At 39.0% G+C, this 12,886-nt stretch overlaps 1 protein-coding gene across 1 annotated transcript; it reads right to left on the bottom strand.

The window, feature by feature from the left end:
• Positions 1 to 554: 554 nt before the first annotated feature.
• On the bottom strand, positions 555 to 11,236 carry Atp6v1g3 (ATPase H+ transporting V1 subunit G3). The gene is made up of 3 exons (XM_042701248.1): positions 11,019 to 11,236; positions 5,522 to 5,622; positions 555 to 1,745 (listed from the first exon to the last, which is right to left on the bottom strand). Exons 1-3 carry the CDS (start codon positions 11,161 to 11,163, stop codon positions 1,458 to 1,460), a joined length of 534 nt encoding a protein of 177 aa, XP_042557182.1. The 5' UTR covers positions 11,164 to 11,236; the 3' UTR covers positions 555 to 1,457.
• Between the last annotated feature and the right edge of the window lie 1,650 nt (positions 11,237 to 12,886).

Raw genomic sequence — 12,886 nt, 5'->3', positions numbered from 1 at the left:
CTGACATAATGTGAATAAAATTGGATTTTTGTTGTTGTTGTTATTGGTTATGGGGCCTGAACTCTGAACCTGGGTGCTGTCCCTAAGCTTTTCAGTTCAAGGCTAGTGCTCTACCCTTGAGCCACAGCGCCACTTCCAGCTTTTTCTGTTTATGTGGTTCTGAGCAATCGAACCCAGGGCCTCATGCATGCAAGACAAGCATTCTACCACTGAGCTACCTTCCCAGCCCCATAGCTACTTCTGATCTATGAAAATCTTAAACTTTTGTTTTGATTGAAATTAAATTTGTCTTCATTTATTATTCTATTATTTAAACACCAAAGGTTTTTTAAAATTTTTTGTTTTGTTTTATTGTTTGTACTGGCCCTGGGGCTTGAACTCCGCGTCTGGGCGCTGTCTTTCAGCTTTTGTGCTCAAGACTTAGTGAGCCACAGAAGGAAGAGAAGAAAAGAAAGAAGAGAAAGGAAGAGAGAGGAGGGAGAAAAGGAAGGGAAGGGGAAAGAAAGAGAAGGAAAGGGAAACAAAGAAAGGGAGGGAAAGATGAGGGAAAAGAAGGAAGGTAATAGAAGAGATAAGGAAGAGAAGGAAAGGAGATGAAGGGGAAGGGAAGGTGAAAGAGAAGACCATGGAGCCGACATTGATGTCACATCTCCAGATTGAAGCCCCACGCTGTCATTCTTTCCCTGAGCAAAGCAAGGTAAGGTCCTTAGACTGGTTTTTGTTTGTGGTGAAAACACAAATGCTTCCTCCACCACTGGATGGAACCAGCTGATGCATGGCTCACTGCACTTTGAACTGTCCATGCACCTGGCCTCTTAGTACTTCAGTTAACCCAGTGAGATCGATCGAGCTAGTGATGTACTAATTTGGTGTACTTGGGAGTTCACTCCTTTATCAACACAAAACTTAGTGAAGTATCTATGCTGTCAATGCACTCTTAAGAGAATATAATCCGGTTGGTTGGAGTTAGGCAAATGGAATAATTGTAAGATACATTTCCTTTAAGAGGATTATATGACCTATCATGACTACCTGTCTTTTCCTCACTTTTTCCCTGTCTCTTCTCTCTCCTCTTTATGCAGTTTTAAATTTGTTTGTTTTTTTAAACAGCAGTGATATCTTATGATGTCTTCATTGATTTATGAATTAAATAAAATCATTAACCTGTTTAGTTGACATGTATACAGGAAACATACTTAAATCCTTCAGAAATTGTAGTTTACCAACCACACTTACGAGCACATAGTCTAAACAGATAAAAAGAAATTGAAAAAGAAAGCGTCTTTAACTGGCTGTCCTGCATGGTTTTTAAATGTATGATAAAATGCTATGCTGTATTCTTGACTTGCTTCAGATTAAATGACAAGGTCGTAACTATTACCATGAAAGATTCCATCATTGTATTCATGTATTATCTCAGTTCCTTGGTGTGAATTACATCACAAGGAAGTTTGCAGCTATCTGGGTAATCCCAGATTACATCTCCAGTTGTTTCTAACACAGGAATGGAGCTCTGATAAGCAGAAAGTACCCATACACCACGGATCACACACTGTAGTGTGACTTGAGCTGGTGGCTGTGAGTCTGTAGTTCACATGGACTTCTGGTTTCGTGTCGCACACCGCGCTGAGAAGCTGCGTCATCACACTTTCCATACACTGGTTGTAGCTTCTGTTCAGTTCCTGTATCTTCCCTTGTGTTTGCTCTCCTATTTCACTGGCGAGGTCACCCTGAGGGCCCATTATCTGCAAAAACAACAAGAATGAAATGCATTGTCCTGTACTCATGTTAAACCATGTGGTTTTATAATCTATCCATTGGAGATTGTTCTGTGGTGTAGATATTATGCATTTTTTTTAACGAGAAGGAAAGCTCTGTTGTCCTTTCAGAGAGCAGAAAGGATCACCAAGTGCATGCGTGTACTCTTACGGGACCTATAAGCTATCACTCCTTCTGAGAATCTCGTGAGGTAGATCGCTTACCAGTTTGCAATCATCCTACCATTTTTCTAAAAGTATGTTTTTCGTGGGTTTAAAACAATTTCTGCTTTCTCTCTGTATCTTTCAAATTATTTACTTTTAGAATTAAAAGTCTGGAAAATAAAGTTAGAAGATACTGTTGAATCCACATTTACTGCGTTTAAGGACATGTCACCAGGTTTTCAGTTATTGGTCTATATTATGAACTCATTTCTTCTTCAGGAAGAGGCAGCCATAATGTGCTGTCTGGAGTAATTTTCATGCCTAATTATTTAAGTGATGTATACGCACACTTATACAGTGGTTACAATCTTGGGAATTTTAATATATATTGATCGATGTAGTGTAAATCTCCCCAGGAATGTTCACAACTTAAATGACTTCTGCAGAGAAACACTTCAAAATCATCACTTCCTAATTCATCTCCTCTGTAAACTCAGCCTTTCTTAAACATGAATTCGTAAAGGTTTCATTTGTTTCTTTCTTCTGTGTTTGGGCAAGATATGCCACCGAGGTAATCCAGCAAACTCCACTAATGATTGACTTCTATGTCAGGACTGTCAGACCGTTAGAGCTTCTAGAATCGGATGATCTCTCTGGTCCCTAAGCCTGACATCCAGTGCAAGTCCACACTGAGATGATGTGGGTGCAGGCCCTGTTCTGTTTGCCATCCAAGCAACAGAAGCACTTCAGTGCAGAAAAAAAAAATATTTTTGAGAAGATGCAGCTACTAAAACACCAAATAACTTTTGCAAAATAGCATTTTGTCAAGTGGATCTCCAAGAAGCAGGTATCTATGGACCAATTTCCCCTTATTAACTAGTTTAGGAGGAAACTGCACAACATCAGTGTGCCACAAATCTAAATCTTTTTGGTGTCTTGAGTAGGATTCTATCATGCTGAAAAAACAATTTCCTCTAAATTGAGAGTCTTAAATGGTAAAATACTAAGAGTCCAAAACTGTGGTGAAATTGTGGCCTTGGCTCAGTAGATATTTGCTGAACCAAAATCTCTAGGTATTTCGAAGACCTCAGTATCTGAATTCTACTGTTCACATTAGGAGAAACCTGTTGACCAAACATTTGGGAATCTATATAATATGATAATTGATAACTCTGGAACATGTCTTTAAACATTTTTGTCTAAGGTGTCATTTAAGGGCTTCTGTGTTAATGATCAGAAGTTCAGTGTTGAGGCTGACTTGTAGCCCTACAATCTAGTGCCTAATCATGATTGCAGGGTCATCCAATAACTTTCCTTAGAAGTTGTTTCAGTGTTCCAATGTAGGGAAGATCAGGGCTGCATCTCTCACTCCTATAAGCCAAACAGTTTTGGACTCTCAAATTTTGATTGCTTCAAAGACATGATATAGATTCGGTAGCAAAAATATAATGAGTCTTCATTGTGTCCAGGGAAACCATTATCAATTCTTTCCACTGGATGCACGGTGCATCTGACTTTGACTTGTATTCACAAAAGTTGTGCACAACCTTCCGCAGGCCAGATTTCTTTCTAGTAAGAAGATGATCCTATATTGGGTAGTGATGATATCTGAGGAATATATACAACTTTGAGAAGAAATATTAGTTGATGTCTAATCTTAATTGGGATACTTGCTTCAGATGATAAGTTAGGAAACTTGAACATATATTAAGAAAAGCTACAAAGCAACCACAACATAGAAAGACACAAAATTGGCTTCCTGGGTCTCCTCACAGGCCTCCTAATTGCTCTGGGTTAATGATGACAAGACTAAACGGCACAGTGTAAATGCCTGACATATGGCGGTCATGCCAAGGAGAGAAAATCTGTCTAATGGTTTTACAATATGCTTGAAGTAGCAGAGGCATAAACGCCATGACTTTTCTATGTGAGCTTTGGATCAACTAGCTGTAAAATTGTCTGAGAATTGAATTATGAGAGGGATGAAGGTTTTTAATTATTATCCAGAACAGAATACATCTTGAACCAGATTTCCATCTGATAATATCCTTCTGGAGAAATATTATTTTAAGAGTTTGAACTCAAATAATATTTTAAGAGGTTTAACTCAACAGAAATTATGGTCAGTTATTTTATGACTTGAAAATAGAAATAGCTATTATATCAGAGACATCCACGTGAGATCATCAGTGCTGGCTGTGGATGGCAGGAGGCGGTATAAAAGATGTTTATCTTTTATAAATGTTTATCCATACAAATGTTTATCCATCACCATTAATGCTTACTATGGGGCAGGCGTTAGTTTAAGAAAATGATGGAGGGGAAAAAAAAAAAAAACCCTTAAAGATTCTGGGTATTTTGGTTGTTTATCATGTGGAAGGAGAGAGCTAGAAGGGAAAAATGTAATTATGTGTTAGATAGGAAAAAGTGCATAGGAGAGAAACAGTGGTTTACTACTCTGCTTTTAAATGAAAGGCAGTTTGAGAAGCTGAGGATTGAATACAGAGCAAGGGAATACAAATGTGTAAAAGAGAAGAGGCTGGCAGAGGCCGAGCAAGCCAAGGGCCTGTGGCATGGGTGTGTTGCATCTAAGGAAGAAGAGAAGTAGTGTGAAAACAAGGAAAGGAGAAAAGGATGAGAAGCACAGCAGGAAGCCAGAGAGGCCGTGCACACGAGCGTGCATTAGGATTTCAGCACTTCTTTTTCCAGACATGGATAAGAAGAATTTGATTTTATTAACTGATCACTTTATCTGAAGGAGACTATTTTTTTTATTAATTTGTTTAAAGAAAGTCTCCTAGAAAAGTATTTTCTACATTTTGGTCCAACTTACGTGAACCTATCTGCCTGAATACCTTGTGTATTACCATTAAAATAACACACAAGTTGTAAAATAAAGAGTTTTTTCACACTCCCGTCATTTGTATTTCAGTGTCAGGCTCCTGGATAGAGCCACTTTTATTTATATTTGTGATGGAGTAAAATTGCATTGATTTTAGTTATGACACACAGACTTTGATTATTTCTACTTCTTAGTCACATTGAAACAGGGGACTGAGGGTGTTGTCACTGAAAATGTCATGCATTTTTTTATTGTACATGACAAATATTTAAGAAATGATGGCACAGGAAAAAAGTGCCTCTTTATATTTGAACCAGACTTACTGAATGGAGGCAGCTAGTGCAGAGGAAATCATAAGGAAATACCAAAAGGTCTATCGGTTTCATTTTATTTATTTTTTTTACTAGCTGTCAACAATCTCTGTCTTGAGATTTGTGTTTCTACATCCAGAAACTTGGCCTACCAAGTGCATTCTCTATCTTAGCTTGAGCATGGTTTACTGCTTCTACCAGTAAACATTAATAAACAAATAATTCTTTGAAAGTTTGCTTACTCTCAGTCACCAGTCAGTGTCAGGAATGGTTGTTTAACTGATTCTTACAACTTCTGTATCAGAGTATAGGATTTTTAAAAGTAAATATTATTATATATTAGACACCAACTCTTGGTTGACCTTTTTTTTGCTAGTCCTATACTATATGTATGCATATGGTACAGTTTATGCTGCATAACAAATAACATTGGCCTTCTTGCCTACCTTAGACTGTTTCAATCGAAATTGCTCATCTCTCTGCATTTTATACTGGTCAGTTTCTGCCATTGCCTCTTCCTTAGCTTGCTTCAATCTTTTCACTTTTCCTGAAAATTAACAATGACAGAGAAAGAGTAATATTTTTTCATTAATAATACATGGAATTGCAGACTTGGCCTTTTTTCAAAAAAAAAACACAGGTGAGTTTTCCATTTTTTGAGAATTTTTTCCCAGAATGTCAAACTTCATTAAAACAAAATACCAGTATTGAAAATGTTCTTCCTTTTTTTTCCCTACTGGGTTCTTCAGAACATGTAGATGACAACTTTCTTCCACACTTTGTATATTTAGATGAGATGCCCATGCATTTCTTCACAGCAGCAACAACCAGGGGACAGATTTTAGCTGTCACTTACCCAAAAGAAAGACATTATGTGGTCAGATTTTCTATCCTGATCTGGTGCCAGGAGCCTTTCAATCCACACCAACTGGGTTCCATTTAACACTGGCACATCTCCAGAATTGCTACAGACACACAGCTCAGACTCTATCAAAATGACTTACAATTTTAAAAAACATTTTATTGGGATTTTTTTCTTACCATTTGTTACTCTAGGGTATCTGATTAAGCTTTATAACACGACGAAGTAGACAAAGTAGAGGTCTTTTTTTTTTTTGTACTTGCCTTTCTCTAAGGGGGGACTTGAAAGTGGCTGTAAAACCAACTGGTTTTAATGGTTAGGTGATTTAGTTTAAGTTCTTTTATTAAGAGCAGAGGTGTAAGGCTTAAGCCAGCGGACAACAAGGTAAAAGAAAATTTGAAAAAAAAAAACCACACAATTCTTTGTTCATGACTTGTTTTTTGATAACCAGAATAAATCTGAGAGGTTGTAGATTAATATTAATTGTTTCTATGCCTCCACTTAACTTTTGCATCCTGGAAGATAGGTTCCAATGCTTTGTAATAATTAAAACTTGAAAGAAACTCTGAACTGCATCCTAATTCTTCTTTCTCTTAATCTAATGACCTTCAATTTCAGCATGAACATAAACATAATATATGTTATCTATAAATATGTAATAATTGATGTCTTATTTGTTTATTTTCTCTGATAAGGTGTCAAGTGTTTGCTTATACTTTTTAACTAATTGTTACATTAAGTGGAATTTGAATTAGGTAAGTGGTCCCCATTAAGCAGCATTAAGAACAATCAATATAAACTTTTTATCAATCATTTGTCTATAGATTGATATGATGTAATATTAACTTTTATCTGTCATCTATCTATATATTGATGTATCTTTGTAGTGTCTGAGTGTGGATTCTTTCTGAATTTCTATTCCTGTGTGGAATTGGTTGCTTGAATAGTCATCAAATATGTATTTAGAAAAAAAGACACTGAGTTCCCAAATGAAGCCTGTTTCTTCATGCCTGTCACCCTTAAGCTGGGTACTTCTTCAGAATAGATGACGGGCTGCCTCCATTCTGAAATCTAAGGTGGGCTGGAAGCCAATGTCTTCCTCCTGCTTGAGGCTGAGTCGGACATGAAAGCAATCTTTATCTTTTTCCCCTCTAGCTAATGCTTACTACTGTTGTGTAAACTTGGATTCCTTCATTCTCTGCAGCCCTGGCTACGCTGGCCTCAGACACATTGTATTGGCAGAGCTTCTCTTTGGCTAGAACACAGAGATGAAATGTCCTCTGCCATTCCCAGTCCCACTGTCTTCAACTCAGGGCCTGCCCCTCTTGCTGGGTTTTTCACTCAAGGCTGACACTGTACCACTTGGACCATACTTCTCACATTTTGCTGGTTAATTGGAGAGAAGAGTCTCATAGACTTTGCTTGCCTAGGCTGGCTTTGAACTGGGATCCTCAGATCTCAGCCTCCTGAGTAGCTAGGATTAACAGACGTGAGCCACTGGCGCCTGGCCCACTCTCAAACCAGGGCTAATCATTAACAACAAGACATAATTATAAAATGTTAAGAATTTCCACTTTCCTAGTCATAATGAGTTGCACTATACATGATTATTCTATAAAGTAAATCACACAAAACATCATTATACTCCTTCTTAATTGCATGGTATGTTAAAAAAAAATACTAGTTTCAAAGTCAGGAATCTTTACCACATAAAACCACCAATAAAAGGAAAAAAAGCCCGTGTCCCCTACCCCTGAGCAGAATCCCCGAGGCTGTCTATTAGCTCCATCACACAGTGACAGGCTCTGAATGTGTCTGTGAGTCCCTGTGCCTGGCACCAGTCACCTGCTGGTTCTCATTCAATTAACCAGGCAAGCCACAGGGAAAGCGCTGCTGGTCTAGCAATTTTCTGGACAGACTCCGTGGCTGCCGCTGCGTGAGAGCCTGCGTAGGCTGCATCGGATTGCTTCCAGGGGAAGAAACGAAGCCTAAAGCTTACTGTTGGGTCAGAGGTAAAGCAAAAACATGTGTCAGATCTACTCATTTTAACCTCTAGCTTGCTCCTCTCTCTCTGTAGACAGATGGACAACCTTGAAATCCTACCTATAAGCATCCTATCCTATAACCACCAACCCCCCCCAAATAAAACCAAACCCATAATTGCTGTCCTCCAAAAGGGCTTCATATCTTTGTTTATACTTTGTATAAAACAAGAGTCCAAGTGTTTTATACAACAACTGAATGGATAGTTACAGAATTCCCTCAATGACAGCCAGGCTTGCCAGGCAAATGTCCTGACCTGTGGTTTTGGAAACATGCTCATCTCATGATGATCTTAAATCATGCAGTAAAATGGACTATGAAGCTGAGCACTGGTGGCTCATGCCTATAATCCTGCCTACTCTGGAGGCTGAGATCTGAGAATTGCCTTTCAAAGCCAGTTTGGTTTATCTTTAATAAACCACCAAAAAAGAGCTGGAAGTAGAGCTGTGCCTCAATGGTAGAATGCCAGCCTTTATGAAAAAGTTAAGGGACAGTGCTCAGAGCTTAGTTCAAGTCCTAGTATTAGCAAAACAGAAACACTAGAAAACATCCCTACTCTCTAGATAGCTAATATGTCAGCTAATAGATAGCTAATATGTCAGCTAATAGATAGCTAATATGTCATGCAAATCAACAGTGGAATTTGTGCTAGTGTATAGATACCAACCATCAATAATTTTTGAGTCAGAAAATCACACATCTTTATTTCTAAATCTACACATACTCAGAGTTATAAGCATCTTGACTTAATAAATTCTCCCTGTAAGCGGACGTTCGGTTTCATGAAGATATGACTTTTAATGAACTAATAAGAGTTGTTATATTAGGATTTAATGCCCCTGTCTTATAGGTTATGTAGACTGTAACTACTTCCTCTTTCTTTATAGTCCACAGTCTCACTGGGTATTTATAAGTCTACTGGGCTTCAGTTCTTTGTGTCAGTAGTATTGACATAATATTCTTGTCTACTGGTGGTATTTGCTAGTATTTAAACCAACATCTAGACAAATCTGTTACCATTTTTAAAAGGAAAATACAAATAGAGGAAAAGGACATGAAAAATCACACCAATGTGTTTTCTTATTCTGCTGCTTCATGCCCTGACTGTCTGTGTGCTGCCCTGCCCACCTTCCATGTCTCAGTCACAGGAGGCCCGAGAACAGAGCAGGGGTCCATGGAAGCCCTTTCCCTGGCTTTTAACTGTTGGGAGAATTCCACATACCTCAGGTCCTCAGTCTCCTGTTTCCAGCCCTTAGGACGTCTCTTCTGGATTGGGTACCAGCTCTGCTGGGATGGCAAGCAATGCTCTTTCGGGGACGGTGTCAATAGTTTTGTAACCTAGCATGCAAATCCTGCTACCATGTTCTGAAATTCTTCTACAACAGTTACCAAGGTGAATCACTACGATTCTCTCTAGCCACTTTTCCTTCTGCTTAGTAAACAACAACAAAAAAGCCAAAATAAAAATTAACCATGCACTCTCCAGGCCTACTGAAGCAGACATCTGAGATTCTGACTTTGATATAAATGGAGTTAAGAAAGAAAGTGAAGCCGGGTGCCATGACTCACGCCTGTAATCCTAGCTACTCAGGAAGCTGAGATCTGAGGATTGTGGTTCAAAGCCAGCCCAGACAGGAACAGCTATAAGCCTCTTACCTCCAATAAATCCCCAGAAAACTGGGAGTGGTGCTGTGGCTCAAGTGATAGAGCACTAGCCTTGAGCTAAAGAGCTTACGGACAGTGCCCAGGCCCAGAGTTCAACTGACAAAAAAATGAAAGTGATATAGTTCTTCTATACTGTGTTCTTATCAATCCGTATTCTGCCTTGATATATATATATATATATATATATATATATATATATACACACATATATATATACATATATGTGAGATATATCTATATCTATCTATAATATATATCAAATGTATGACTTTAAAATGAATCTTTAAGTGTAAACTGAAACTTTTTTTCTGTGACAGTCCTGGAGCTTGAACTTGAGCATTTGTGCTTTGAACTGTGGTCCTCATAGCTCAGCCTCTTGAGATCTGTTAGGATCACAGGCATAAGCCAGCAGTGGCTGGCAAAAAGTAATCTTTTTATAGATACATAAAGATGATTCACTTATTCCTCTGATATAAGAATTTCTTTTTTAATAGATGACTCAGGAAGGGCTTAGGTCTACTCATGGTGAACACCAACATGCCTCAATTAGTAGGTACCATGTAAGTTCTGAATGAATGAGAAGAACTTCTGAGTATGAAGGCAGCTACAACCAATCAAGGATCTAGTAATTCTGTGTCATCGCAGAATGCTGAAATAGAATGAGTGTTGTAACATAGTTGTCTAAACTTCTCCCTACTGGTAACTAGGAGCCGCAATTTGCATTCAGTAAATATTGTCCTAAAGTCTGTGCTTTAAGACACTGAGATTTTTCTGTCAAGCTGTGTGTAGGGGATAGTTGTGGAAAGGCAAAGTATTTTCTAAAATATTCTAAAAACGTGGGCTATTTGTGATTGGTGGGTGAACTTTCTGTTTGAATATTCCCGAACCAAGATATAGTATACTATGAAAAAAAGGACACACACATACACACCTTAAATTACTGACAAATAAACATTTTCTATACAAATGATACAAGCTGTACTTTTCAACAGTGATTGATGTCTTGGGTTGTCAACCCAAGACAGCTTAGTCAGAGACAAAGATCATCTGGATTTTGCATTCATTACGGAGTTGACCCATTGCTTAACTCTCTCACTGGATGCAGAGCACAGGTGTGTCCGCATGAAGGCAGCTCCTGTCTCCTAAAGCTTTAAGGCCATGATCTGACCACTTAGCCCTTGGCCTCTCTGACAGCTCAGGACAGTCCATCCTCTCCGCAGCTCACGGGAGGGTGAAGACCGGCCCCAGCCCTCACAGGGAGTGTGGTTAACACCAGAGTCGAACCTCGGGTTTGTGGGACCTGGAGGACCTTGGTGGTCTTGCGCATCTCGCTCCCCTGTCCCCTTTGTCACAACCCCACGGGGGGCACTTACTCTTCTTGGCGTCCTCTAGCTTGTCCTTGGCCCTTTTGTCTGCTTGAAGGAGCCGTTGGATCCCTTGACACTGGCTGGCCATGGTGGTCATGCCGAGTCCGTCCGTCGTTCCTCTGCAGTCTGGGAAGTGAAGGATTCCACTCATCCCCTGCAGCACTCTCCTTGTTGTGCCAACAGTGAACACAGAGCAGTTTGTTCCGAACTGGCCTGGTCAGGTCACACGGTTGGGCTCCAAGGTGGAACCCAGAAAAACAAGTTTAGTTGAAAAACGAGGAAGTTGAGTCCTTTCTGTTTCTGCCCCTGTTAGCTCTTATGTTGGAAATGAGATGATCTGAAAGGATGGTTGGATCTACTTGCAAAAACATGAATCAGAGGGCTGGGAAGGTGGCTCAGTGGTAGAGTGCTTGCCTTGCATGCATGAGGCCGTGGGTTCGATTCCTCAGCACCACATAAGCAAAAAGAAAAAAGCCAGAAGTGGCACTGTGGCTCAAGTGGTAGAGCACTAGCCTTGAGCTAAAGAGCTGAGGGACAGTGCTCAGGCCCAGAGTTCAGGCCCCATGACTGGACCCCCCCCAAAAAAATGAATAAGAGACTTGTTAGAATATTGTTTCCTCTCACCATCCAAGAAATACTGACTTGCTTATTGAATTTATCTCTCTCTTCTCAAGATTTTTTGATTCGATCTTTATCCATGCAGGATTAGTTGCAAGTGTGTGTTTGCAGTGATTCACTTATTTTCGTGGGACAAATTTATTAAGATTTTACTAAAAGGGTGATTTCCTAGTTTAGTGCATGGAAGTTGGACGAGCCCTCTCTCTTTCCAAGTTGTCAAGTAATGTGAATAAAAAGATTGTGTGTGGGTCTTTAGTTGCTCTCTTACAATGCTTTGTTGAAGTTCCGAGGAGACCGTACAGTAACTAAATAATAAAGGATGTCATAACTTCAGGTTATGGGGTTGTGTAGGTTATTGATTATTATTATATAAATAAGTTACTTATTCTGAATTATCTTTTTTTTTTTTACAATAGAAGCCAATTTTTGATGTGATCTTTCACATATAAAAAGCAGCTTTTTTCAAGGATAGTAATAATTTTAAAGAGTACTGTTTACTTATAACCGAGGTTTTGTGGGTGTTCTTTAAATGGTTTTTATTATCGAGGAATTAGTGAACAACAATTTCTTCTTCTATTCACTAAGAAAGTAACCAGTGGTGTACCAAAACCTGAGTATGCTACTTTGTGAGTTAAATGTGTATTTCTATAATTGTTTGATCTCAGAATTCTCACCACACATCTCTTTTGAAGGTACCTTTGTACCAGTATACCAAGAAGATACATGCGTCGCCCTGATTTACCAGTAAAATAACTACAATTCTTATGAAGTGAGGACAAAGTGGTAGTGGTCAGAAATCTATGTCATGGAAAACCTGAGTAACAGGACCAAAGTCAAGTGTCTCCTGAACAGAAGAACTGAACTCAACTCACAGCCAATGATTATATGGTCATCCCCTGCTCCCTCTCTTCCCAGAAACCATTTTCTTCTCTATTTTGGGTTCTCCATGAGAAAAAAAAAAGTATGAAAACCAAGATTATCAATCAATATTTTACTCCCAAAGATTATCAGTTGATATTTCAGTTTGTACAAAAGTGCTAGCATTATAGATCCATGAAAATGCTATCTTCTTGTGTTCCATAGCTTCCTATCACTGTGACAAATACCTGATAAAGAGCAGCCCAGGATCAGTTGACCCTCTTGCTTTGGTCTTTGATGGCGAATTGTGACAAGATCACCTGAGAATTTGTGGTCCATCCCAACTGCTTTCCTTATGACTATGATGGGAAAAAGGGAGCAGTGGCCAGCCAGCCCTG

The sequence above is a fragment of the Dipodomys spectabilis genome, unplaced genomic scaffold (assembly GCF_019054845.1).
Source record: "Dipodomys spectabilis isolate Male_0828 unplaced genomic scaffold, ASM1905484v1 ptg000288l, whole genome shotgun sequence".
NCBI lineage: Eukaryota > Metazoa > Chordata > Mammalia > Rodentia > Heteromyidae > Dipodomys > Dipodomys spectabilis.
The sequence above is the reverse complement of the archived record's forward strand: the minus strand, read 5'-3'. Positions and strand labels throughout refer to the sequence as shown.